Source organism: Delphinus delphis, chromosome 15 (genome assembly GCF_949987515.2).
Source record: "Delphinus delphis chromosome 15, mDelDel1.2, whole genome shotgun sequence".
NCBI lineage: Eukaryota > Metazoa > Chordata > Mammalia > Artiodactyla > Delphinidae > Delphinus > Delphinus delphis.
Window position 1 is genome coordinate 11,249,387 of NC_082697.1, and position 26,543 is coordinate 11,275,929.

At 54.0% G+C, this 26,543-nt stretch overlaps 1 protein-coding gene across 1 annotated transcript; it reads left to right on the forward strand.

The window, feature by feature from the left end:
* The first annotated feature begins 1,648 nt into the window (after positions 1-1,648).
* On the forward strand, positions 1,649-25,900 carry PEDS1 (plasmanylethanolamine desaturase 1). Its single transcript, XM_060033417.1, has 6 exons — positions 1,649-1,854; positions 9,474-9,593; positions 18,778-18,869; positions 20,078-20,222; positions 21,773-21,985; positions 24,431-25,900. The coding sequence occupies exons 1-6, from the start codon at positions 1,731-1,733 to the stop codon at positions 24,550-24,552; spliced, it is 816 nt and encodes a 271-aa protein (XP_059889400.1). The 5' UTR covers positions 1,649-1,730; the 3' UTR covers positions 24,553-25,900.
* Positions 25,901-26,543: the final 643 nt, after the last annotated feature.

A 26,543-nucleotide genomic window follows, 5' to 3' on the forward strand; every position in this document is an offset into this window, starting at 1 on the left:
TTTCCCTAGAACAACCTGGGCCAGATTGGTGCTTAATAAATGTGTTCAATGAATGAATGACCTGTTTGTCCATCACCCATCTTGTGCTGGCCACTAGGGCATCTTCAGACACCAGCAGCAACCAGCCCATCTCAGCCTGCTTGGAGGTCTGGGACACATGCAGAGAGCTTAGAAAGGTGTCTCCCTGAAATCTGAAATCCAGCCCTCACCAAGGCAAGCCACCTTAATCTCCTGGATTGAAAAATTGAACTAAGCTAAAAATAAGGCAAGGCCAGCCAGTTTTGCCAGAATTCACCAGGATTTGGGCTGCAACCTGTCCCTGCCATGGAAGCACACTTTTCTTTCCTGAAGGTATAGAAGGAAACAGGGAAGGAGCATGGGCCTGGCTGGGGATGGTGGCCTCCCAGGGCATGAACACCCAGGAAACACACCTGGGATGACCGGCTTTTCCTAGCAGCAGAAGAATCCAGGGCTGAAAACCTCAGAGAACCAGAACAAGGGTGGAGCCTCCGAAAGACATTCCAGAAGGGTTCTCACCTCCCCACCCTGCTCCCCTGGGCACCTCTTGGGTCCTTCCACGGCCTCTAAAACAGCTCCCATTTGGTGACACCAGACGGAATTTATGTGAGCAGTTACTGTGTACTTTGTAGTCAGCTTGACCGGTCATTTACCTGCTGAGGAAGTAAAGTCATTTGGCTGAGACTTAATTCATTCATCAGGCATTTACTGAGCCCTACGCTGATCCAGACATGGAGGTTCAGCTGTGAAGCAAGCAAGTCCCAGCCCTCAGGAGCTTGCTTTCCGGTGGCGGAGACACGAACAGTAAGTTCACTGCCTACGACAAGCACTGAGAAGACGGGGTGATGTCGCAGTGACTGGAGGAGTGGGCACCTCTCGGCGACGTGGTGAGAGGGGGGGCCTCTGAGGAGGCAACACCACTCGTTATCATGAGTAAAAATATGTTGCGGTCTAGCTTGGCAGGGCGCCTAACATATTAAGCGCTCACCAAATCTTACAGTGACTCTCATCAGTCTACTGTCCTCTCCCTCAAGAGAACAGGCGCTCCCGGGCACACAGCACGAGCTGTCACACAGTAGGGGTACGCTCGGTCCTCGTAACCTCTGCACGCGGTAGGGCTCAGAAGTCGGTCCAGTGTGAATCGGCCCCAGCCAGGGACACTGTTCAAAGTGCCCACCAAGCCCTGGCTCCCCCGCCCCGCCCAGGCGCCCTCCACTCGAGTTCCTTGCACACAATAGGCGCTTGGCTGTGCGTGCTGAAGAGACGCCCGCTTCTGGGTCCGCCGGCGCAAGACCTCGGCCCTTTGCATCGGTGAGTAAACCGAGCCCGAGGTGGGCGACGACGCTGCCCGAGTTTCCGTGCGGCTGACGACCAGGCCGGAGGCGGAGGCGGAGGCAGAGCGTGACTGGCACTGAGGCGTCGCCACCCCACAACTTCCGCACCCAGCTGCGCCAGCTGCGGACCTGACCCCCGCGCGCCGCGGTTGGTTGCGGCTCGGAAGTCGCTGATTGGCTGACGTGGCCCCGGCGCGGGCCCCGATTGGCTGTGACGCGCGGCCGGGCGAGGCCCCCGCCGCCGCCGCAGCCGCGCCTGGACTGGGCGGTCATTGGGCGGCGTGATATCGCCGCGATTCCGCGGCCCCGCAGCTGCCGCCGCCGCCGCCGCCGCCGCCGCCGCCAGCAGACCGCACCGGGCTGGCCGGGCGAGTGGCTATGGCGGGCGCCGAAGACGGGCCGGGCCAGCAGCCGGAGGTCGACGAGGACGAGGCGGCGTATAGCCGGCGCTGGGGCGCGCAGCATGCCGGGGCCCGCGAGCTGGCCGCGCTCTACTCACCAGGTAGGACCTCCGGGCTCCCCTCCGGGCCTGCAGTCATCAGCCTGGGCTGCGGACAGCAACCCCGGGTCGCCAATATCGGAGCCCCAGCCTCCGGCCCCGATGCAGAACTCCATCTGCGGCTTTTAACTTGCAAATAGCTCCCCTAAGTCCGGGGACCCCACCCCAGCGCCCCTTCCAAGCCCAAGGCAGAATCCCAGCCCCGGGGCTTTCTGGACAGCTCACATCACACAGCCAGGTCCGGATCCTAGCTCAGGGTACCTGCGGCTGCAAAGAGCGCCCCTAGCCTTAGGGACCCCCCCCACCCCAGGACCCTGTCCAAGCCGAAGGCAGCCCCTCAGCCACATACACTGACCCCTAAAAGTCACACCCTATCCCGGGTTCCCCAGATCCAAAATTCGCACTCTAGGGCCCCATCTGCACCCCAGCCAGGACCCAGAGGTAGTGACCTCAGATCTGGGCATGTCAGGCCCCCTGCTCTGGGAACCCCAACTCAGGGGCCCCCAGCTAGAGTGCCCCAGAGGCACTTCCTCCAAAGCCCCATCTTAGATTTATAGTTTCAGTCTACAGACCACCATTCCCCCACTGCATTAACTCTCATCCTATATTTTGGAATCCCCGGTGGTGAGGGCACTGCAAATCTTCCAGTTTAAGCTCCTCTCATATACAAGCCCCAATTCCAGCCATTTCCTTCCCCCATGTAGATATATTAGCCCCCTCCATTGGGACTTGGGGGTCCCCAGACTGGACCACAACTCAGAGACCCTTGCTCTGGTTCTGCCCCAGGACAAGGTCTCTGGTTTCTTCCTGCTGGGCCTACCATTTCTTTTCCAGCAAGCACCAGCCTCCACCCCGTTCTCTGACTTCCACTTGAGCCTCAAGAATCTCATTGCCAGACCCCAGCAGGGCAGAGTGTCCCCAGGGGTTAAGGGAAGTGCCTTTGAGAACTCCAGAGTCGAGTGACTGGGAGGCCCCTCTGCCTGGGTGTTGCCATCACATCAAGCTTTGTTTGTCAAACATTCTGACATCTTTCCTTTTGCTAGGGGGCAACCACCATGCACAGCCTTTGCCTGGGGTGGGCATGGGTCCACTACCACCTTTGGCTTTTTTCCCTAACTGGCCTGGGTTTGCCTACCATCTCTGCCATAACTATCTGTGTGACCTTGGGCCATTTGCTTTCTTGTTGAGTCCTAGATCACCAGAGGCCTTTCTGGACTTGCAATGCCATGTTCTGGGTGTGACTTTTTTCATACTTGACTTGGGCACCTGGCCCAGGATACCATGGTTTCTTCAGCCTGTTCCCCCAACACCCAGCTTGTGGACTTAAAACCTCCTGTGCTCCCTGGGGCAGGCTGGACTTGGCATCCTGACTCTTCTTCTTAGCTGTGTAACCTGGGCCAAGGCACTTTCCCTTTCTGAGCCTCAGTTTCCTCACCTCTAAAATGGATACAAGATAAAGTTTATCAGTTCCTTAGTGTCGCTGGGAGGAGGAAATGAGATCGTCTACCTTGGTGCAGTGCCTGTCATACAATAGGCAATCCCTATTATTAATCCAATAGTCTGACCCTCCCTGTGAGTCTTGGGGTAAGCTCTCTCACCTCTCTGCTTCTCAGACTCACCACCTGGGAATCAAGGGTAAGGATTCAAAGCCTGCCTCCTTTGGTGTCCAGCTATGCCCACTCAAGTGAACCCTACCCACCTTCAACCAGATCATACCTGGGCATTCTGAGCTTCCTCAATGGACTGCCATCTTCTCATTCCACCATGATTGCATCTTTGCCCAATTCTGGTATCCCCAAGTGCCCCTCACTCTCTGAAGAGCAGCCACTGCAGGGATTTAAGGCTGCAGACAGTCTCCTGGTGCCCCAAGCCTGCAATCAGAGGCCTTATCTCCTCTTACCCTAGAGCTGGGGCAGGGCAGGGGGAGTGCCTGGAGAGGGGGAGTGAAGGAGGAAGAGACTAGTTTCTCCAAATTCCACAGACCTCCCTCTGCCCGTCTGTGTCGCTTGGCCTTGAGGAAGAACCTCAGTCTCTGGGCCTGACCTATAAAATAAGGGGCCAGGCTGAATACATATTGAACACCCTCGTCCCATGCCCTGTTCTAGGTGAACAAAACAGGAAAAATGGAGCTGGCCTTTTTAGTAAACCCAGTAAATAAGGGAAATATCTTACTTGCCCAGTGGTGGCAAGTGCTGTGGAACAGACATACAGCAGAAAAGGGAGAAGTGAAATGTTGGGGACAGTGACATTTTAGAGAGGGGGCAGTTAAGGCCTCACTGAGCAGGTGACAATTGAACAGAGACCAGAAGGGAGGGACTCCTGAAGATATTTGAGGAAGGATTGGTCCAGACCAGGGACACAGCAAGTGCAAAGGCCCTACGGTGGGAGCAAGCCTGAAGTATTTGCAGGACACCAAAGAGGCCTGTGGGCTGGAACAGAGTGAGCTGGGGGAGAGTAGGGAAAGTTTCTGGGTTCCAGGACTGAATTCTTGAGATTCCTGGGGCCAGTGATGGGTTGGCACCATGACAACTGGCAGCAATAATACGGCAGTTAACAGAGTTGACATTTATTGAGCACTGACTATGTGCTGGGCACTTCCCTTATGTGCTCTCATTTCATCCTCACTACAGTTGTCTCAGGGGCATCCTGGTATTAACTCCATTTTACAGGGGAGGAAACCGAGACCCCCGTAGCCTCCTCGTAGCCCACCCCTGACATGTGTTCTTCCTAACGTTTGTCGTGCCTGGGATTAGGCTTGTGTCTGCCCCCACCAGAGGGGAAGGTGAGCAAGGCCAGGGGCGGCATCTCTTTGGCTTGCCTGAAGTGCCTGCACCCTGTCCATCTTTAAGACTTTCCCTGGGGCTTAGCAAAGAGTGGTGACCTGCCCACAGTCACACAGACAGTTAGCAGGACCAGAATGAGAACACTGGTCGGGGCGTTCTAGGTTCTGTGTTCCGAATCTTTGCTGTGGAAGTGAGCCAGCCCAAGTGCGTGTGCAGGAGGGGCACCAGTGTTCCAGGTCAGCAGAGCAGCACGCGTGCAGGGCTGGCGGCAGAGACAGTGGGCCTAGCGTCGGCCGAGAGCTGTGAGTTGTCTGGTCAGGGCAGCCTCAGCCTGATCCCATGGACCCTGAGTGTCTGGCCAAGGAGTGTCTGACCCAAGCACTCCCCCAGGTCCAGGGAGCCACAGAGGGTCCAGGTTAGGGGTTTGCAGCACCACCCCACCCTCTGCCAGGTGCCGACGTTTGTGAAGGGTGGGTGGACTTGGCAGGTCTACCCCAGTCTCACGGGCAAGCCTGGAGGCAAGGCAGGTGTCCAGCTTCCCGGCAGGTGCCAACTGACCTCTGGATATGTGGGTCCCACTTCTCAGGTACCTAGGCTCCAGGGGTGGATCTTGGGGGGTCACCAGAGCCCCTGTTCACCCACCCTGGCTAACTACGGATGCCCCTGCCCTGTGGGACACAGGGACTCTTAGCGTGTGGTGGGGGGAAGGTGGAGGGTGTCAGGAGTGCTGGGTGGGGGTCCTGGCCTATAGTCCCAGAGCTGCGCCTGGATTCTGTCCCCCAAGACAGGCCTCCCTGAGGCCCCTTCCCTGTCCAGGCCTGGTCCTTGTCATGCTCCTGGCCCAGCTTTCCCTCTGTCTCCCTCAGTAAGTCTTGTTCATTTTCCATTTCTTTGTCTCTCCTTCTCTCTGGCCATACTCATGTTCTCTTTGTCACCTTATAATCACTCCCTGTCTCTGTCTTCCTCTTCTCTCTGTTTCTCATCGATTTTTTAAAAAATTTTTATTTTCTTTATTTATTTTTTATACAGCAGGTTCTTTTTAGTGATCTATTTTATACATATTAGTGTATATATGTCAATCCCAATCGCCCAATTCCTCCCACCACCACCACCCCGCTGTTTCTCATCTTTCTGTGTCTCTGATTCCTGTTCTGTCCCATCTCTCTCTCTCTTCCTCTGTGTCTCTCTGGTCTCTCTACCTCCTGTCCCCCCACCTCCCTGAGGCCGAGTGTCTCCTAGTGGTGGCCAAGGACCATCAGAAGTGCAGGTTCCAGGGCTTGTCTGACTGAAACCAGAAGAGTCGGGCCTGATACCAAGCCTTTGGCTGTGGCCTGTCCCCAGGCAAGCAGAGATGGCCTGCCCTGCACCTCCCAGCCCTCCCAGCCCTCCACACACAAGCCTGGCCCCCTCCCCAGGCCAACAGGCAGTCACTACTGTCACTCAGCCCAGATCGTGGACCCTGGCCAGGCCAGGGGCTGGCTCAGGGAAACAAGGCTCAGCACTCTGCCAGAGGTGGCCTGAGCCCTTCTGTCCTGAGGAAAGTCCTTCCCCTCCCTGGGCCTCAGTCTGCACATCTGTGAAGCGACACCATTTAGACCACCTGACCACGCGGTCCTTGCCAAGCAGACTGTCCATGCTGTGACTCTGGGGATTCTCGAGGGACTTTGGACAGCACACTTCATCTCTCCGGGCCTACTTTCTCCTTCTGAAGGATGGGGCAAATAGCCCCCAGCCCATGGCGTGCGGCAGGCAAGGGCTTGTTGGGATCGTCCTTGACACTGGCCCTGGTATGTAACAGGTGCTCCGTGAAGGTCGCTTGTTATAATAGATGTAGTTTTTATGGGTCATAGTTGAGGCACTTGTTCTGCAGAAGGATACCGAGGCCAGAGAGAGAGTTTAGATGGGAAAATATTCAGATTTGGGGACATTCTTTGTGGCAAGGGGAGAGAGCTGGGCTATCTTTGGAATCAGGACAGCCCCGAACATCCAGGCTAACGAGCTCAGGATCCAAACCCAGTTTTCATTTTTACCTGCAGAGCCTCAGTTTCCTCATCTAGGAAATTGGGATCGCACAGTAGCTCCCTGGAGGGACTGAGACTTGAATGAGAGACTGAGAGACTATGCCTTGGGCTTGAAACCTCAGGTGACTGCAGGGACTTGGCCAGGACCGCCACCCAGGGAAGCCACCCAGTATGAGGCTGCAGGGAGGGGAGCGGACTGGGGTCCACAAGGAGCTCTTGCTCCATCTGATGGAGGCAGGCTTGGGCTGGCCAGAGCCCTATGTTCTCAAAGGAGGTAGTTTCATGTGATTTTTTTTTTTTTTAAGTGTAGCTGATTTTTTCAAAACTAAGAGCAAAATATGACAGAGGGAGTGGGTCTGCAGCATCTCTGATGCGGGCTGCACCCTGTACCCCAGCCCATAATAGGCCTCAGTGGGTGTTAGCCATTGTTGTTGTTGCTGTCCCTACAGGCTGGGTGGCAGCAGATCGGTACTGAAGAATCACCTGTCCCTTACCACCACCCCTCCTGGCTTCCTGCTTCTGAGCCCCAGGTCCTGGCCACAAACAGGAGCTGCAAAAGGGAAGGCCCTTCTGGGCCTGGTCATGGTGACCCCAGGTGGGGGCCCCTGGGGTAGCATAGCCCCGTGGCCCAAGGGAAACAGCCCCTGACTACGAAGAAAGCAGCAAGGGGCTTCTGCATCTGCTGCTGTGTGATGCTGTTGGGATCCTAGCCCTTTCTGGGCCTCGGGGTCCTCATCTGTATGAGAGGGGCTGAGGGATGTGACCCTGGGCATGTCCTTTCCCTCTCTGAGCCTTGGTCTTTTCACAGGGCCGCTGTTCGGATTCTGGCTCAGGGCACAGTCTGCTGCTCTACAGCCCGGACAAGGCCCTTTCTCTCTCTGAGCCTGTTTCCTGTCAGGAACAGTGGGACGCCTCATACTTCCTTCTCACAGTGCTTCAGTGAGGGGTGCCCAGAGACAAAGCCTGGCAGTCTTTCTCTAGGGTCGTGGTTGGGAATTTGTTCATTCCACAAGCATTTATTAAGCAACAACTGTGTGCCAGGACCCTGGTGAGCAAGCCAGGCATGGCCCCAGGCCTCCTGAGTTCACATTTAGGGAGGGGAAGACAGATGTTAGACAGGCAGTGACAGTCCCTCATGATATGGGTCCCATGTTGGGAGAGCCTGGGGGTTAAAGGAGGCATCATGGATGGCTTCCTGGAGGTGGAGGTTCCAGGTAGAGATATGTAAGAGCAGATTTGTCCTTGGGACCAGCTGCCTGAGAAAACAGTATTCCCAGGGGCCCTGTCACACGTGGTATCACCCACGTGGTCTTTTTGTTTCCTTTTGCTTTAATAGTCTTATTTACTTATTTATTTATTTATTTTTGGCTATGTTGAGTCTTCGTTGCTGCACGCGGGCTTTCTCTAGTTACGGCGAGCGAGGGCTACTCTTCATTGCGGTGCGTGGGCTTCTCATTGCGGTGGATTCTCTTGCTGCAGAGCACGGGCTCTAGGCACGCAGGCTTTAGTAGTCGTGGCACACGGGCTCAGCAGTTATGGCTCACGGGCTTAGTTGCTCCGTGGCATGTGGGATCTTCCTGGACCAGGGATCGAACCTGTGTCCCCTGCATTGGCAGGCGGATTCTTAACCACCGCGCCACCAGGGAAGTCCTGCATTCACAAATTTTAAGTTCAAAAGGGAGTACGTGAAAAAGTCTCGACCGTGTAGGTTTTTTTCCCTTTTTTCACATAAATGGCTGTTTAGCACTTTGCTGTTTGCACTTACCAGTTTGTCCTGGATGTCCCTCCATAGCCACACATTAACAGTCACCCAGGCTTTTTTCCTAGCTACAGAGATGCCATAAACCAAATTAATTTGTCTGAGTCCCCCGGCAATGGACACAAAGGTTATTTTCAAAATTTCTATACCTGCAACAAAGCTGCAGTGAGTGAATCAGCTTGTCTGAGCTCACATGCTATTAAAACAGGTGCCAAGATTTAAAGAGACGATTTCACACCCACATCCTGATTGCTGGCTTCTCTTGAGAATTAGAAGGTCTGGCCTCCCTGGGCCCACACTCCCCCTTGGCAGTAGTCAGCCAGTTAGTGGCTACTGCTTTAGAAAGGGCACATGTGCTGTGGTATTCCACTGTCCCCACCCAGCCCACCTCACTCCTTCAAATCACCTGCCTGGCCCCTGGAGTTTGAGACCCTTCATCGGCACTGCCTCTTCTCCCTGTGGCTGGAGCCCTAGAGGGGATAACCAAGGCCTTATTTCTCCTGAATTCCTGACTCATTGCCTGGAGCCCTGCTTGATGGAGGTTGGGCGGGGTCTGAACCTCCATGATTAAAAGCCGTTTGTAGCCTCTGCCTCCAAATAATTACCTACAAAAGGGGACAGGTGATGGGATGATGACAGTTAAAAAAAGAAGCTCATTAAAATTCCTTCACATGTCTCCAGAGAGAGCCCAAAGGGGCCCAAGAGACCAGTATTCTGGTCCTGTCTGCCACAGAATCAGCATGGGCAAGGCCAGCTTCATGGGCATCAGACCTGTGCACAGGGGGCCTGTGCTCAGAAGGGCCCCACCAGAAGGGCTTGGTTTAACACACCCGGCCCTGAGTGTCTGACCTTCAGCAGGCCCCGCCCCTTCTCCAGGCCTCGGTGACATCATCTGTGAAATGGGCAGGCAGTCCCTGCGTTCAGCCTGTAGTCAGCACTGCAGACTCTCAGAACACAGTCGAAGAGCCCCCATGGGCCCAGCTCTGCCTGGCTTTGATCCTTGCTCCCTGGGCCTTTGCCACCCGCCCTGCACTCACCTCTCGCCTCCTCTCCCTGCAGGCAAGCGCTTCCAGGAGTGGTGCTGTGTGGTGCTGTGCTTCAGCCTCATCGCCCACAACACGGTCCACCTCCTGCTGCTGGCTCACTGGGAGCACACACCTCTTGTAATGCTGGGAGTCGGTGAGTGCCCGCAGCCCTGCTGCCCGCCTCGGTTTCCCCAGGGGCCAGGGACCTACCCAGTGTCTGCGCCACTCTGATGGTGACTTACACGTGTGTGTGTGGGGGTGGGTGTGCGCGCGCTTGTGTGCACACGAATGGGGTACAGGTTGTGGGAACCCTGGCTCCCATCTCAGTCGGTGGCACCTGCATCCTTCCTGTCACTTGGGCCAAAAACCTGGGTGTCATCCTCAGTTCCTTTCTCTCACATTCCACTCCAGAGCATCAGCAAATGCTCTTGGCTGTCCTTTCGAGATGCATCCAGCATCCATTACTGTCCACCTCTACATCCCCTCCCTGGTCCAGCACCACCCTCCAGCCTGGACTATGGTGGAAGCCTCCTCCCTGGTCTCCCCGCCTCCACCTCTGCCCCGCACTGTCCATTCTCCACAGGCAGCTGGGAGAATCCCGTTGGATCCTCCGTGAGGTCACGCCACTGGCCTGTTGTCCCCTGTATACTTAGAATAAAACACCAACTCCTCAGCACGGCCTGGCCCCAGCCCCGCCTCACATCATTTCCTTCCTCTCCTCTGGCTCACCCTGCTGCCGCCACAGTGGCCTCTCGCTGTGCCTCCACCAGGTGCTGTCAGGCACACCCCAGCTCAGGGCGTTTGCACATGCTGTTCCTGTGCCTGGAACTCTCTTCCAGCAGGTACCTGTGTGGTTCCCTGCCTCGTCTAGGTCACCTCCTCGGGGAGGCTCTCCCTCAACAATAGCAGCCCTGCCATACACCATCCCTCACCCCACTGTGTTATACAGTCTGTTTCTTTGTTTATTACCTGTCTCCCCCACTCAAATATCAGCTCCCTGAGAGTAGGGATTTTTGTCTGCTGCTGTGTCCCCAGCCCCAAGCACAAAGCCTCACACAGTAGGTGCTCGGTAAATATTTATTGAATCAGTGAATGAATGAGCTGCAGTGTATTAGTACCTGTTGAGTGTTTTCCATCGGTCAGTCCTCACCCATCCACAGACCTGGGGGGGGTGGAGGCTGCAGTTATCATTTTCCAGACGAGGAGACCGAACCTCAGAGAAGGGACCGGCCAGAGTCACACCTCAAAACAGAGAGTACGACATAGTTCTTAATTCACTGTCTCCACTCCCAGGTCCTAGAGTGACTCAGTTCCTTCCTCTCCGCACACCGCCCCTCCCCTCTTCCCTCTAATTCAGGTGTTCATCCCTTCCCCCACCCTGGGCTCCCAGGCTGACAGGGCAGTGGCTGTGCCCTTGGTCCGCCTAGCCAGCCCCAAGTGTTCAGCTTCCACAGTCACATTAAAAGCATTCTGGTCACCTAAGCTAGTAGCGCTCAGGCCAGCTAATTGAGCCATCTGGGTCTGGGGTGGGGATAAGCATGTGCTGGGGGCGGACCAGCTGAAGGGGAAGGAGGTTAAGCCATCTAGTGCCAGGGAGCCTGGGCCCCGCCCACAGGAGCCAGACATGTCCTCTCTGCCCAGGGGTGAGAAGGACCTGCACCTCCAGCCTCTCTGCCTTGGAACAGCACATTCAAGGGCAGGGATGTAGACAGTGTGAGCCCCAACGCCCCATCTGGGGGTGGTCACGAGCAGGCCCCTACAGTCCTGGGTTCAAGTCCCAGCTCTGCCACTTCCTGGCTGTGTGGCCTTGGGCAAGTGTCAGTGCACCTCTGAGCCTTGTCTTCCACATCTGGAAAGTGAGACTGCTCACAGCCCCTGCCTCCTAGGGCCTTTGTGAGGGCAAAATGCAGGTGTGCATAACTGCTGAGAGGGCAGCAACTGAGTAGAGGTGAGGAGGGGACACCGCCCAACATTCACTCCCCGGGGCTCAGACCTTCTGCCTCAACGGTCAGTTCAACAGTGGATATTTCCCAAGCCTACCGTGTGCAAGACCCACGCTGGGCTCTTTTAACTCTTGGTGGCAACTGAGTGAGGAGGGTCTGATCCCTGTGCTCTGAGAGGCCAGGTGACTTGCCCATCGACCGTAACCCGGGCAGCAGCAGAGTCTGGGATTTCATATCCAGACCTGGCCGGGGACTACGCAGCCTCCAGTTGGCACTAGGAGGAAAGGGTGTTCTAGGCAGTGGGCCCAGTCTGGGCAGAGGATCAGTAGCACCAGAGCCCCCAGGTGTATGTTGTGTGAACCGGGAGGGTGGGCATCCCAGGCAGGTCGCTGCCTCCCTGGTCGGTTGGGACCAGATCCAAGAAACTTCCCTCCTGCCTGTGATAGCAGCCCTTCCACCCAGCACCTTTGCCTCTGGGCTGATAAGGGCAGACAATCCCCTGATAGTAGTGTTTGCACAGTTCCTAATGGATTTAAGTAGCTGCCCTGATTTGTGTGTTGACATGCCGGAAGTAAGGGCACCGTGCCAGCCTACACAGCCCACCTGCTGCTGTCTCCCAAGAGGTTCTGGTGCCCCTGAAACCAAGGGAGCCAGAAGCCCTGAAAAGGTGCCCAGTTAATAAATACAGACAGATGACGCAATCCTGGGTAGCAGAGTCAAGATAGGGGAGCTGGCGGCGAAGAGGAGAGGTAAGAGGTCAGGGAAGGCTCTCTGGAAAAGTGACATTTGCACAGAGACCTGAAGGAGGTGAGGGAGGGGAGGCAAACAGTTGTCCCTGGGGTGTCCCAGGCAGAGGGAACAGCAAGTGCTGCAAAGGCCTTGAGGCTGGGGTGAGCCCTGAGCATTTGGAGGATAGAGAGGAGGCCCGTGTGGCCTGAGAAAACTAACCAAAGGAAAAGTAGTTGGTGGCAGCTGAGGCACAGCTGGGGGCAGTGGGGGCAGGTCGTGTAGGGCCTTGAAGGCCATGGTCTGGATTGGGGGTTTTATTCTACAAGCCGTGAGAAGCCACTGGCGATTTTCCCACAGGGAGCTGACATCATCTCATGCTGCAGGGAGGATGGATGGGGGCAGGGAGGGCCAGAGAGGAGGTGAAGGTGGTGGCCCGGAACCCTGTAGGGCAGTGGAGGTGGTGAAAAGTCGTCAGATTCTGGGTGAGCTGTGAAAGATGGGCACCAGAATGTGCTGTCAGGTTGGCTGTGGAGGGGAGGGGGGAGGGGTCAGTGGCCTGAACTATGGAAGAAGGGACCGGGAGGAGGTTAGAGGACCCGCGTGAGGGGAGATGCTTGGGATGCCTGCCTGAGGGCCAAGGGAAGGTGTTGAGCAGGAAATTGGAAATCCGGAAATCTGGGTGTCCTGAGAGTAGAGATGGTGTTTGAAGCCCAGATGCTGGCAGAGGGCCCCGGGGTGGGGCGGAGGGACTGTGTGCGAGCACAGGAGAGGCCCCCGAGGCCTCCCGTGCTTGGGACGGGGAGAGGAGGAAGAGCCAGCCAAGGGGGAGAAAGGGGAGCTGGGCAGGCTTGCACAGGCTGAGAGGAGAATGTGTTTCCAGAAGACTCGGGGATCAACTGGGAGCAGCCAGCTGAGCAGAGCAGCAAGATGGGGCAGCGAGGGGACCACCGGATTTGGCCCCGTGGAGGTCATTAGTGACCTTGACAAGGACAGTGTGAATGAGTAATAAATGAGTGGCCCCGGGAGCCCCAAGCTATTTGCCGCACTTGGGTAAACTGGAGGGAAAGTGTGAGGGCTCTGAGCCAGTGCCTGAAGGAGTGAGTGGGAGTTTCTGGCAGACAAGTGGGGGGGGGGCAGGGGTTCCAGGCAGGGGGCACAGTGAATGCAAAGGTCAGCACTCGCAGGGCCCCAGGTCATGGCCAGCCTTGTAGGTCAGGTGCGAAGTCTCCACGGGATCCGAGCTGAAAGGTGGTAAAGACAGGCTTTGGCCCCAGGACTGTAGGGACCAGCCTTCAGCAGTGTCTGCCTCTGTCTCAGCCCCTCTGCCTCCACACCAGGCCTTGAGGTGGGCAGGGCACGAAGAAGTCCCAGCCAGGTGACCTGTGGGGAGATGGAGGCCCCAAGGGGCCCAGGGACTATCTCAAGGTCACCTGGTGAGTCAGGGTAGCCTGGAGTGAATCATCATCTCCTATGCTGTCCCAGTGTCCTACAGGCAGGGTGGTAACTAGGCCCAAGCTGCCCCCAGAGTGAACCAGCCACCAGGCGCTGACACCAGCATTGGGACAAAGAAGCTTCTGTGTGCCCGCCTGTGCCACCTCTACCCCCATTAAAGAGGACTTGGGCAGCAGGCCTGAAGGCCTGGAGTTGCTCCTCTAGAAACAGCCACCGCCCATAGATCACAGAGCCGTTTCCTCCCTTGGGGGGGGGGGGTGGGCTCTGTCCCTCCAAAAAATATTCCTGACGTCTGCCTAAAGCCCACATCCCTCCCTGCTCAGCAGCCTGGCAAGGCCAGGGGCTTGAGGCTCAGAGAGAGGAATAATATTTAACTACTAACTGTAGCTACATTCGGGGAGCACTTGCTATGTCCCAAGGATTAGCCCACTGTTATTAACTGACTGTAGTTAAGTAAGTACCATTAATGTCCCCATTTCCCAGACGTGGACGTGAAGGCTCAGCATCATCATGAATGGCCCTCGCCTTGGTCTCTGGCCACTCGCCAGCAGCCCTGACCACCTCGGGGCAGCCCTCACCCTTCAGGTCTCCTTTCCTCCTCTGGCACGTGGGGTGTGGTGGGGCCTATCACAATGGACGTGATGTGAGATAATACACTTCTTTTTTTTTTTTTTTGCCACATCTAGTGGCACGCGGGATCCTAGTTCCCCGACCAGGGATCGAACACGTGCTCCCTGCAGCGGGGGCACGCAGTCCTAACCACTGGACCGCCGGGGAAGTCCCAATACACGTTTTTTTAAATGGACTTTATTTTTTAGGACAGCTTTAGATTTACAGAAGATGAGCAGATAGTACATCGAGTTCCCATATATGCCCTGCCCCCAATTTCCCTTATTATTAACATCTTATCTTACTATCATACGTTTGTTACAATTAATACACCAATATGGATACGTTATTATGAACTAAAGTCCATAGTTTATTCAGATGTCCTTAGTTTTTAGCTAATGTCCTTTTTCTGTTCCAGGATCCCATGCAGGATTCCACATCACGTTTAGTTGTCACGTCCCTTGAGGCTCCTTAGCTGTGAGAGTTTCTCAGGTTTTCCCTGTTTTCGGTGATCTGAACAGTTTGGAGGAGTGCTCGTAGGATGCCCATCTGCTGGAACTCGTCTGGTGTTTTTTTTAGTGGGTTATGTGTCTTGGGGAGGAAGCGCTCAGAGGGCAAGTGCCATTTTCATCACCTCGTAGCAAGGGTATGTACCGTCAGCATGACTTATCCCCATGATGTTGACCTTGACCACCTGGCCCAAGTGGTATTTGTCAGGTTTCTCCACTGTAAAGTTACTCTCTTCCCACCCCCCCACCCCGCTTCTGTACTGTATTCCCCTTGGAGAGAAGTCACTGTGTACAGCCCATATTTAATCTGTGGGGAGTTGTACACCTGATGATGCACGTTTTTTTTTTTTTTTTTTTTTTGATGATGCACTTTTTAATACCTTTGACAAAGCACCCAGCACACAGGAAGCACCCCAATGTTAACGGTGATCACAAAACGTTTTTCTAATATTGTTTTTATTATCATTGTTATCATGTGTAAGGATTAAATGCTTAGGACGATTAAGGAGATAAGATGTATAACCAGCTTAGGACTAGCCTTGGTACAGTTTAGGGATTAAGAGAGATAAAACGTTTAAGGTTCTGGCACAGAGCCTGGTAACTATAAATGCTCAATAAATGTCCAGTAAAAGTAAATAAATAAATAAATGGATGGATGGATGGATAGATAGATAGATAGCTGACGTCTTTACCCTAAGAAGATGAGGGCATAGATCTTCACACAGGCTTGTGAATGCATGTTCACAGGAGCCTGAGTCATACCAGCCCCAACCTGGAAACAACCTAGTCGTCCAAGAGCAAAACAGATAAATGTACTGTGGTACATCCAGATGGTGGAATGCTACTCAGCAATAAAAAGGATGAACTCCTGATACACACAACCACATGGATGACTCTGGAAGCATTATGCTAGTGAAGGAAGCTAGACCCAAAAAAGCACATACCATAAGAATCAATTTGTATAAAGTTCTAGAATTGGCCAAACCAAAGTATAATTATGGGAAGCAGATTGGTGGTTGCATGGAACAGGGGTGGGGAGGCACTAGGGGGACTGCTGGGGGGCTGCGTTCTCCTGAAGGCAGCATTTAGGGGCAGGATTAGTCCAAGCTGTTGGGACAGGGGCTCAAGAGGCACCTTAGCTGACCCTTCGCTGTGCAAGTGAAGATGCTGAGGCCCAGAGGGGGCAAAGGGCTTGCCCAGGGTCATACAGCAATATGGTAGCAAGAGATGAGGCCCCCGACCCTTGATCTAGCTCCCCCTTAGCTCTTGGCCACAGTGCCTCTAGTCCCTCCTGGTAGACACAAGGCAGTGTGTCCACAGCATCCTGTGTAGCTTGCAGTAGGAGCTCTATTAATGCCCCTGGACCTACCGAGGTACAGATTAAGGGCGTGAAAGCATGCTGGGTTTGGAGGCTGGTAGACTCACCTCTTCCCATCCCATGGCTGCCACTTCCAAGCCACAGGACCAGGGGTGATGCTTCAACCTCCCTGAACCCCTTTCCTCATCAGAGAAGTGGGGAAAATAAATGAGGCTGTCACCTCAGATGGTGACAAGTGCTGTGAAAGAAGTAAAGCAGGGAGATGTGACCGAGAGCACCTGCCTGGGAGGAGGGCTTCGCCAGGGGGTTGGTGATGTTTGCTCTGAGCTAGAAGGCTGAAGCGGAGCCAGCCACTCGGGGATCTTCAGGGAGAGGGTGGGGTGCCAGGTAGAGGAACAGCAAGTGCAAACGCCCTAGGCTTCGCCAGATTCCCCAGCCCCTTCCCCAGCCCAGGTCCACCCTCCCAGCACCGTCACTAAGGAGCATGACTCCCTAGCCCTGGGCAGGGCCTTGTGTGCACTGGCCTTTGAGCCCTGCCAAGCCCTCCCCTCTCCCCAGCCCAGCCACCCATGCAGTGTCACCCCCTTCCCCGCCCTGTCCTTTGGCTTCTGCATGCCAGGAGGTGCTGTATGTCTCCACCTGGCGGCCCACTTGTCACCAGGAACTTGCAATGTATGCAGCTGTATCTCCCCTGCCCCCCGCCATCCCTCCCATGTTTGGCATATGTGGGGTGGATGCTCCAGGGCCTCTGGAAAGCCTTCATTCACAGCCACCCATGACTCGGGCCCACACACCAGAGCTGCACGTCCACAGTGACCCACACACTCACTCTTGCTCCCTCGCTCATGAGTCCTGCTCTCCAGGGAGGCATCTAGGGGATTTTCTCAACCTTCATAGTACCTCAGGGCCCTGGTCCCCTGTCACCAAGGGGCTATGGGACCTAGCAGAATTCGAATAACCTTTAAATGGCCCAGCTGGCCCTTGGACAACCAGTTCACACCGAGAAACAGTCTGGGAGGGGAGGAGGGGTTGCCTGAAGTCACGTGACCCAGTGGGCTGCATTTACCAGCACTTAAAAGTGCATTTGTTTTGTGTATTTGTTTACAACTTCCTCCCCCCACCCCCACCCCCATATCTCTGTCCCAACGACATGAGCTCAATGTCTGATGCACCTCTGGCTCTAGAGCTTGGCACACAGTAGGTCCTCACAGAATGTCGCTTGATAGACTGAATGACTGAATAACAACAATAATAATATGTATTGAGGGCTCACTATGTGCCCCACACCGTACTTAATGCTTTACATTGATTCATTCAACAAATGTTTATTTACTGAACCATATTATGTGCGAGGAATTGGAATGTAGCCAATGTAAACGCAAGACTAAAATCCCTGTCTTTGTGGAGCTGATATTCTTGTAGGGGAGACAGTAAACAAACAGAAATGAAGTCCAAGGTGATAGGTGCTCGGAAAAGAAGATAGGTGCTAGGAAATGCTGGAAGATGGGAATGGTTACAATTTTAGATCAGGTGTCCCCGGAAGACCTTTGAGGCAAAGATCTAAAGGAAGTGAGGGAGTGAGCTGTGTTACCTCTTGGGAAAGAATGTTCCAGCAGAGTGAAGAGCAAATGCAGAGACCCAGAGGCATGTAGGGGGGTGTAAGGGAAGGGGAACATGCCAGTAGGGCTGAGACACAGAGGGAGGGGAGCGTGATGGGGGTGGCACTGGTGTGTTACCTTGGGCAGCTTGCTGGCCACTCCACCTCGGTTTCCGCATGTGGACAGTATCGTGGTGCATCCTTCTGTGTTATATTTGGACCCCAAGGCAGGTTAAGAGCCCAGCTCTGCCACTTGCCATCTATGCGACCTCAGTCTAGTTATTTCTGTTCTCCAAGCCTCAGTTTCCGCCCCTATAAAGTAAGAGTAAAAATGGTACCAACTTCTAACAGATTGTGAGAATTCGTTAAGATCAAGCATGTAAAGCACTTGTGTCTGGCACTGAGAAAGTGCTCAATAAATGGTAGCTGCTGTGGTTTTTTTAATCATCATCATTCGTATCCATCTAGAGGAAACTGGGGCACAGAGAGGTTGAGTAACATGCCCAGTGTCACACAGCTAGTGAGTGACAGCTGGAATGTGAGTCCAGATGTAACAGCACGTAACCTCTGTATTATACTGAACCCTCAAGTGAGCGAATGGTTTGGGGGTCTCTGAGGGGACTTCACTCCAGTTCTGAACAAATTCAGAACGAAGACAAGGAAAAGGCTGCTGGAGGTCAAATTATCACACTTACTGTTGATAAAAATTAGGTTGCGGGGAACGTGGCTTCCACATGGACCTAAGGTACTTCCCGACACCAAACCCCAGAAGGACATTTTCATCCGGTTACCAGCAGCACTGGGGCAGAGTGGGCTTCCCTACATGGGGCGATTGGGGGTCAGAGAGAAAGGGACAGTTGGCTCCTAATAGGGAAAGGTTGGGCTGATATGAGCATGCCCGGTTTACTCTCTCCAGACTCACCGAGCAAATGAGGCCCCACATCTCCCTGGGGAAGAGCAAGTAAAGGGACAGATTGAGGCCAGGAATGTTATTCCTGAGACTCCATTCACAGGGAACAAAGTGTCCCAAGCAGAGAAGGGACACCTTCTGCCCCAACAAATGAGTGAATGAGTGAGCGAGCAAGTGAGTGACTTCCTGATTTGGGGTGGGGAGTGGGCAGGGATCTCCCTCTTGTCCACCGCCCCCCCACCCCCCCAGCTCATGCTCTTCTTGTCCACAGTTGCAGGGGCTCTCATTGCTGACTTCTTGTCTGGCGTGGTGCACTGGGGAGCCGACACCTGGGGCTCCGTGGAGCTGCCCATCGTGGGGAAGGTGCGTATGTTGACCCAGCCCCGAAGCCCAGCCCATGTCCTCCAGGAGGAGGTCGGGCTGTCTGACCTTGGGTGAGTCCCCTTTCCTCTCTGAGCCTGTTTCCCTATCTGAAAGATGGGAACTGTGGTTCCAGCCTGACCCCCATGCCCCTCCTCCAAGACTAGAACAAGAATCCCCTGGGGTTTTCTGGAAGCATCAGGCGTGGGACAGAGAGCTTTGATACATGTCCACCTCACCGGAACCCCTTGAGTTTGGGGACCACGCCACATCTTATTCTCCTTTGCCTTCCCTGCCACACCTCACTGTTTCCATTGAACTTTATCTTGAGTCAGTCTGACTTTTTTGATTGTGGTAGAAAATCTGGTACAAACTTAACCAAAGAAAGGTACTAACTCATGTAATGAAAATTTTAGGAGTAGAGCCAAATTAGGGCATGGCTGGGTCCAGTGAGACGGACAGACCATATTCTTTGGACTCAGTCCGTCTCCATGTCTGTCTCTGCTGGCTCCACTCTCGTGTAGGCTTTCCCCTACACGAGAAGGTGGGGAAAGGTGGCCAGGATGGCTCACAGCTGCCTAGACTTCCATCCTCCCAGCTCAGTGCCCCCAGTAGAAGAACTCCCCTTTCCCATAGTTTCGGCCAGAGTCCCATGGCTCATTCCCATTGGCCCAGCTTGGATCACACACCCATCCTTCATCCAGTCACGGTGGCCAGAGGGATGGGGTGCTCTGATTGGCCAGGCCAGGGTCCCGTGCTTACTCTTAACTAGGGGCGGAGGAGTCAGCCCATTGGAACAACTGGTACTAAAAGAAGGGGAGGCTGTTACCAGAAGGAGGGGCCTGGACGTCGGAAAGAAAGGGTCCTGCCTGTCACTGGGAGGGGCCTCCTCAATTGTCTTAGGGTAGGAAAGGAGGGTGGAGATTGTCTCCAAACCCCCCCATAGCCCAGGTCAGGAGACTGAGGCCCACAGGGGGGCAGTACCAGCCCAAGGTCCCCACCAGGTCATTTCGACCCATCTTGCACTAAAGCTGTTAGACCCAGACCCTGAAGGCTGGGTGGGATCTGCAGCAGTGACGTGGTGGGACAGCATCTCAAAGGCAAGGAGGTGAGCCGGCGCGGAGTGTGTGCAGGAAGTCGGGGAGAGTGGCTGACCACCATAGGCTGACTGGTCGGATGGATCCCCTCTCCCGCCCCCCTACCCCACCCAGGCTTTCATCCGGCCATTCCGGGAGCATCACATTGACCCGACAGCCATTACGCGGCACGACTTCATTGAGACCAATGGGGACAACTGCCTGGTGACGCTGCTACCGCTGTTAAACATGGCCTACAAGTTCCGCACCCAGAGCCCAGGTAAGAGTGCCCCCTGGTGGGCCTTCAGGGAGCCATTGGGGACAGGCACACACGCACCCCTCCCATGAGTCTCCTGTAGCTTGTGTGTATGTTTGCCGCTCACTGTATTAGAAAAAGTTTTAGTTTCCCTCATGTAAAATTGGGATATTTGACATAAAGATCTGTGTTTCCAGCTTCTCTTGAACAATCCGATCTGGCCATCCTGGGTCTTTGTTCCCACTTGGCTGTACTGGGCCAGAGCTGAGCTGCAGGGGCACCCCCTTAGACAGAGATGCACGCTTTCCACTTTGCCACAGTCCCCACTACTCCCTGCTGTCCAATGCCTGGCCTGCCTTGCTCATTTGAATTACCTCCCTGGCCCTGAGGGCTTCTGGTTTTGCTGTCTGGGCTTAGTGGAAAGAGTATGTGTAGCCTGCCAACCCCGTCCTGAGTTCAGACCTCTGCCGTGACTACTACCTGGGGGAGGAAGCTTGTGCCAAAGCAAGTCACTTCACCTCTCTGAAGCTCAGCGACCTCGTCTGTCAGGTGGGGGATGAGTCCTTCCCCTGTGCCAGATGCTGTCCTAACAGTTTGACACGGTGCTGGTCTTTAGAGCAGCCCCGCTGCGGGCAGATGTGATGAATGTCTGTGGTGTTGGGGGTGCTGCCCCGCCCACCTCCTCTTCCCCAAAGGGGACACCCGTCCCCCAGCTGCTGTGAGCATCCAGCTGCCCCTTCTGAGAACTGCCAGGGCAGGTCCCGCCTCTTCCCTTGGGATAAGCCTGAAGCCAGTGACAAAAAAAAAAGCCTGCAAAAGCGAGCCCCCCGGCCTCTGAGTGGGACCAACTCTATGGAGTCATTAACATTTCAGACCCCCACCCCCACCCCACCAGGATCAGGCTGAGACAAGACTCCCCCCACCCCATCTTTGCTTAACTCTTCCCCTGCCCTGTCCTGCTTTCCTCACTCCCTCAGATATTTTTCCAGAAGAGAGGATTTCCCGCCCCCCCCACCCCCACCAGTCAGATAACACATGGGCACATGAATCCTTGTCTCAGGCTCTGCTTCTAGGGAATCTGGACAAAGACTTACTCTCATTTCGTTGTTGAGGAGCTTGAGACTCAAAGAGGTAGAGTCGTTGACCCAAGTTCGTACAGTTAAGAAATGTCAGAGCAGGGGGGAATTCCCTGGTGGTCCAGGGGTTAGGACTCCGCGCTTTCACTGCCGAGGGCCCAGGTTCAATCCCTGGTCGGGGAACTAAGATCCCACAAGCTGCGTGGCATGACCGAAAAAGAAAAAGAAATGTCAGAGTAGGGATCTGCACCCAGCTCTGCCTTATTCCAGAGCTCACATTCTTAACTATTACCTATGCTTATTCCATTCTGCCTACTGAGCAGAAGAGGAGACTGAGGCCCAGAGGGGAGTCTGAGCTTGCCCAAGTTCACTTGGGAGGTTGGAAAGAGGCCTGGGTGCTATCCTGGGAAGGGAGCTGGGCCAGGCTGGCAGTGGGCCCCCACCCTGTAGACAGCTGTATGGGGCCTATGGTCACCCCCCCCTCTACCCACGCTGCAGAAGTCCTGGAGCAGCTGTACCCCTGGGAATGCTTCGTCTTCTGCCTGATCATCTTCGGTACCTTCACCAACCAGATCCACAAGTGGTCACACACGTACTTTGGGCTGCCGCGCTGGGTCGTCCTCCTGCAGGACTGGCATGTCATCCTGCCTCGTAAACACCATCGCATCCACCACGTCTCACCCCACGAGACCTACTTCTGCATCACCACAGGTGCGGCTATAGGGTAGCGTGGAATGGGCTGCCCCCACTCTGACTGCAGCTCCATCCTTAGGATCAAGGGGCACAGGTCACAGTGGGAGGTGGTGCAGTCCTGCAGGAACATTCTCTCAGAACACACGTTTCTTGAGCATCTACTACGTGCCAGGCACTCTTCTAGGTGCCAAGGACACAGCAGTAAACAAGACAGACACACACACACACATACCCCCTTCATGGAGTTGTGATTCCAACCACCCATCCATCCAGCAGATATTTATTGAGCACCTACTATGTGCCATAGCACTGAACAAAACAGGCAAAAATCCCTACCTTTATAGCATTCACATTCTAAGAGGGGACATTCCAAGCACTAAAAAACAAGTGCTATATCTGATTGTCCTAACTGCTATGGAGGAAAATAATGCAGAGGGTAGGAGAGGGAAATGGGGAGCTTCACCCTTTAAATAGGGTGGTCAGGGAAGGCCTCGCTGAGAAGGTGACATTTGAACTGAGGAAGAGAGTCATGCAGATCTGGAGGAAGAGCTCTCCAGGCAGCAGGAGCAGTAGGTGAAGGGTCTTGGAGGCAGGAACCACATGCCTGGTTTGTTTGAGGAGCAGCAAGGCGGCTAGTGTGGCTTCAGTGAGAGGCATGAGGGGTAGAAGGGTCGGAGAGATAGCAGAGTCCAGGTGTGAGAAATGCTGTGAGGGCAAACAAAGCAGGATGAAGGGCAGAGAGTCATGGGGGAAGGGGGCGTAGTTGTTGATAAAGGAGATCGGAAATCTGGAAAAAGGGGGGTTCCCTGCAGATAAATAGGGACAGATCAGTCCAGGCAGAGGGAACAGCAAGTACACAGAGGCCCTGCGGCAGGAACAGGTGACCCAGGAGTAGTAAGGAGGCCCACATGCTGTTGGTAGTTAATGGGCCAGTGCCAAAGAGGTGAGATGAGGTGAGGCGACCAGGTTTTCCAGGGGCAGCTGGGTATCTTTTTAAGGTTAAGTATACCACACGTGCTGTTAAGTCAGACCAATTTGGGCGTAGCCTTCAGCTCCTCCACATGTGACTTGCGGAGGCTCACAAGCCTCCCTGGTTATCGTTTTTCTCATTCACAAGATGGGGCTACAGCTACCTCCTTCGCATACCAGCTCCCAGGGCTGGGGTGTGAGTGGTAAGGTGGCAGATGCAAAGTGCTTGGCACATAGTAGGTACTCAGTAAGCTACTGGTTTGGGGGCAGGGGTTGGGGTGTTTGGTTTGGTTTTGGGGGGGTTTTGTTTTGTTTTTGTTTCTTGGGGATTTTTGCCTTTCTGGAAGCAGAACTGAGAGCCACAAAAAAACATTTTTTGTACACCCTAAAGTCATGCTTTCTAGGAGCAGTTGGAGGGGTTAGAATTTAGGCTGTTGTGGAGATCATTTAACTGCTCAACCAGAACTGGGATCAGTCTTGGTTTGGCCATATACTAATTGGGAAACTCTCCTCCAAGGCTCAGTCTTCTTTTTTTTTTTTTTAAATTAATTAATTAATTTTAATTTTGGCCGTGTTGGGTCTTCGTTGCTTCGTGTGGGCTTTCTCTAGTTGCGGGCAAGCGGGGGGTTACTCTGTTGTGGTGCGCAGGCTTCTCTTGTTGTGGAGCACAGGCTGTAGGTGCGCGGGCTTCAGTAGTTGTGGCTCGTGGGCTCTAGAGTGCAGGCTCAGTAGTTGTGGCGCACGGGCTTAGTTGCTCCACAGCATGTTCATCTTCCCAGACCAGGGCTCGAACCTGTGTCCCGTGCATTGGCAGGCGGATTCCTAACCACTGCGCCACCAGGGAAGTCCCCAAGACTCAGTCTTCTCATGTGGAAAGTGGGACTAATAATAGTATGTACTTCAAGGTTCAGGTGGTAGACTGTAATACAGATTAAATAAGATTATGAGCACTGTTCATTGAGCACCTACCATATGCCAGGCATCATCCTAGGCAGTGGGACAACAGTGAAACAACATGAGGTTCTACTCTTTGGAGCTGACATTCTAGTTGGGAGTTGGGGATAAAAACCAACACAAAACAGGGAGGTGACAAATTAATGAGATTGGTTACAGGTTATCATAAAAGCTGTAAAGAAATAAGAAAGGGTGACGTGACAGGACAGGAGCACTGCTAAGCGGTAGTCAGGGAAGGCTTCCTGGAAGAGGTAGCATTAGAGCCAAATGATAAGAAACATTGCCTCCATGCCTGGCATATAGTAAGCACTCAATAAGAAGGTGAATGAGGGGATGAAGGCATATCTGAGCAGCCTCTAAACCCATTGGTGGGAAGCCCCTGTCCCAAAATTCCTCGGTCAGTCCTTGTCCCCTGCCTCCTGCAGACTTAACTCTGTTCCTCCCCTGCCCGAGGCAGGGCCAGCTCTCTCTCTACGTCCTCTCACTGCTGCTCTCCCATTCAACCCCTCCGCACACCCCCCTGCCCTGTTTCCACTGCAGGCTGGCTCAACTACCCTCTCGAGAAGATGGGCTTCTGGAGACGCCTAGAGGACATTATCCAGGGCCTGACAGGCGAGAAGCCTCGGGCAGACGACATGAAATGGGCACAGAAGGTCAAATAACTCCTCCGGGCCACCACCTCGTTGCCAACCTTACCCAGCTCCCCCAAACCGAAGCCATCTGCCAAATTCCAGCCTCCTTGTGCTGGCCCATCCAGGTGGAGAGGACACGTCCTGGGCTGGGCCCGGGCACCCCCAGCCCACCCCTTGTGACACAGAATACTTGAGCCACTGATTTTTTTCATTTCCTTTTTTTCGTTTTCTTTCCTTGACCCCTCCCCAGCCACCTGAACTGCTCTATCTGCCAAACCTGACTCTGCAAAAAAAAAGAAAAAAAAAGAGCCCCACCCTGCCAGCCATCCCTTGGGTTGAGGAGAAGTTCACCAACTCCCCACACTCCCACCACCCCTTGCCCCACTGGGCAGCCCTTCAGTGTGGCTGGTATTGGGGCACTGAGTCGTCTGTTCCTCTTTGCCCTCAGTGGTCTAGGAGCCCCCAGGCACACCTAACTGTCCCTGGAGCATTACCCTGCCATGGACCTGCAGACTGACCCCCAAGGCCTGGGTGGATAGACAGCCCCAGTCACCACCTTCAGCCTAGCTTGTCCACCCAAGGATGGCAAAGTGCAGCAAGGGTCTGGGGGCAGCTGGCCAGACGAGGCTGGAATTTCCTGATCAAGTCTGGATCCCCCTTCTTCCCCACCCCTCCCCCATCTGCCAATGTGATTTCAGCCAGAGCTGATGTGTCTAATCAGAGGATGTCTTCAAAGGGCACAGCCCCTGCAAAGGGTCTTTGTCATTTGGAAGGGGACACAGTGTCCCCTCTGGCCGGGGGTATGTCAGAGAAGGAAGAGTGGGGCTTTTTTGTTTCGGTTATTTTTTTTTTTAACGGTGCTTGCTTGTTTAATGTAAATAATAGAAAGCCTTAATATCTTTTCTGTAACACGGAGTAATATTTTAATGTCATGTTTTGGATGTACATAATATATTTATAACAAAGCAGCAAGAGTCTACTTAACCTCGCTGCCTCGTATTTCCTGGTTGCCTGGGGGAAGGGAAGTAAGGAGCCTGGAGGGTGAGGCCCCACCCCTACCCTATTCCCAGCTTCCCTCACAACGCTGGGCTAAGGATGAGGTCTTTGTCATCTAAGACAGTGAATCAATGTCGACATCTGCTCCAAACACTTTTGGAAGGGACCCGTGATTTGGTGAGGAATGGTCTTCATGCAGAAAATCATGGTGATAGAGTAACAAAGGCTGATCCTTATGGGTGAATTCCTTTGGCAAATGTTTGTCGGCACCTAATGTGTGCCAGGCTCTGGCCTGGACACCGGGGCATGGAAGTGAACAAACAAACAAGGATTTACCCCAGTGGAGCTGACCTCCTGGGGAGAGAGACAATAAACTTAAATAAATGCACATGGACATTCAGACGGTGATTTGTAAAGAAAATCAAACATCTCGGGATTACATCAGAAAGGCAGGGTGAGGCTGCTTTGGCAGGGTGGTCAGGGAGGGCCTCTCTGAGGAGATGACATCTGAGCTGAGACCTGGAGGAGGAGATAGAACCAAATGGGGAAAGAACTGGAGGGAAAGCCTTCCTGGCTGGAGAAGTGCAAAGGCCCTGAGGCAGGAACAAACCTGGGGTTTTTAAGAGAGTGTGGCTGGATGGGAGTGAGCAAGGGGAAAGTGGAAGATGAGGTTTGAAAAATAGGAACTAGTTGTATGGAACCTCACAGGCAAGTCGGGAGACTGGACATTTTAAACAAGTATCTCGTTCATTTATTCATTGAACAAATATGAGGCATTTCCTATGTGCCAGGCACTGGGATTCAGTAGTGGACACAACAGATTTACAATCAATATCTAGTCTGGGCTAGATAGTTGCTGTAATAGTAACCAGGAAAAACAAAATCTTGTTGGGGACAGAGAAATGATAAAAGACTCTTTAGAGCAGTCACAGATAAAGTTTTTTTAATGTGACCCATAACTTCATTTTAAAGTTTGCTTGCCACTAGACTTGATTTTTAACTGTCTGAGGGGACCACAAAAGGAA

Coding starts and splice junctions, on each gene's coding strand:
- PEDS1 (XM_060033417.1), top strand. CDS start 1,731: ATGGCGGGCGCCGAAGACGGGCCGGGCCAGCAGCCGGAGGTCGACGAG. Junction 1,855..9,473: donor GGCCGCGCTCTACTCACCAG/GTAGGACCTCCG, acceptor CTCTCCCTGCAG/GCAAGCGCTTCCAGGAGTGG. Junction 9,594..18,777: donor TCTTGTAATGCTGGGAGTCG/GTGAGTGCCCGC, acceptor TCTTGTCCACAG/TTGCAGGGGCTCTCATTGCT.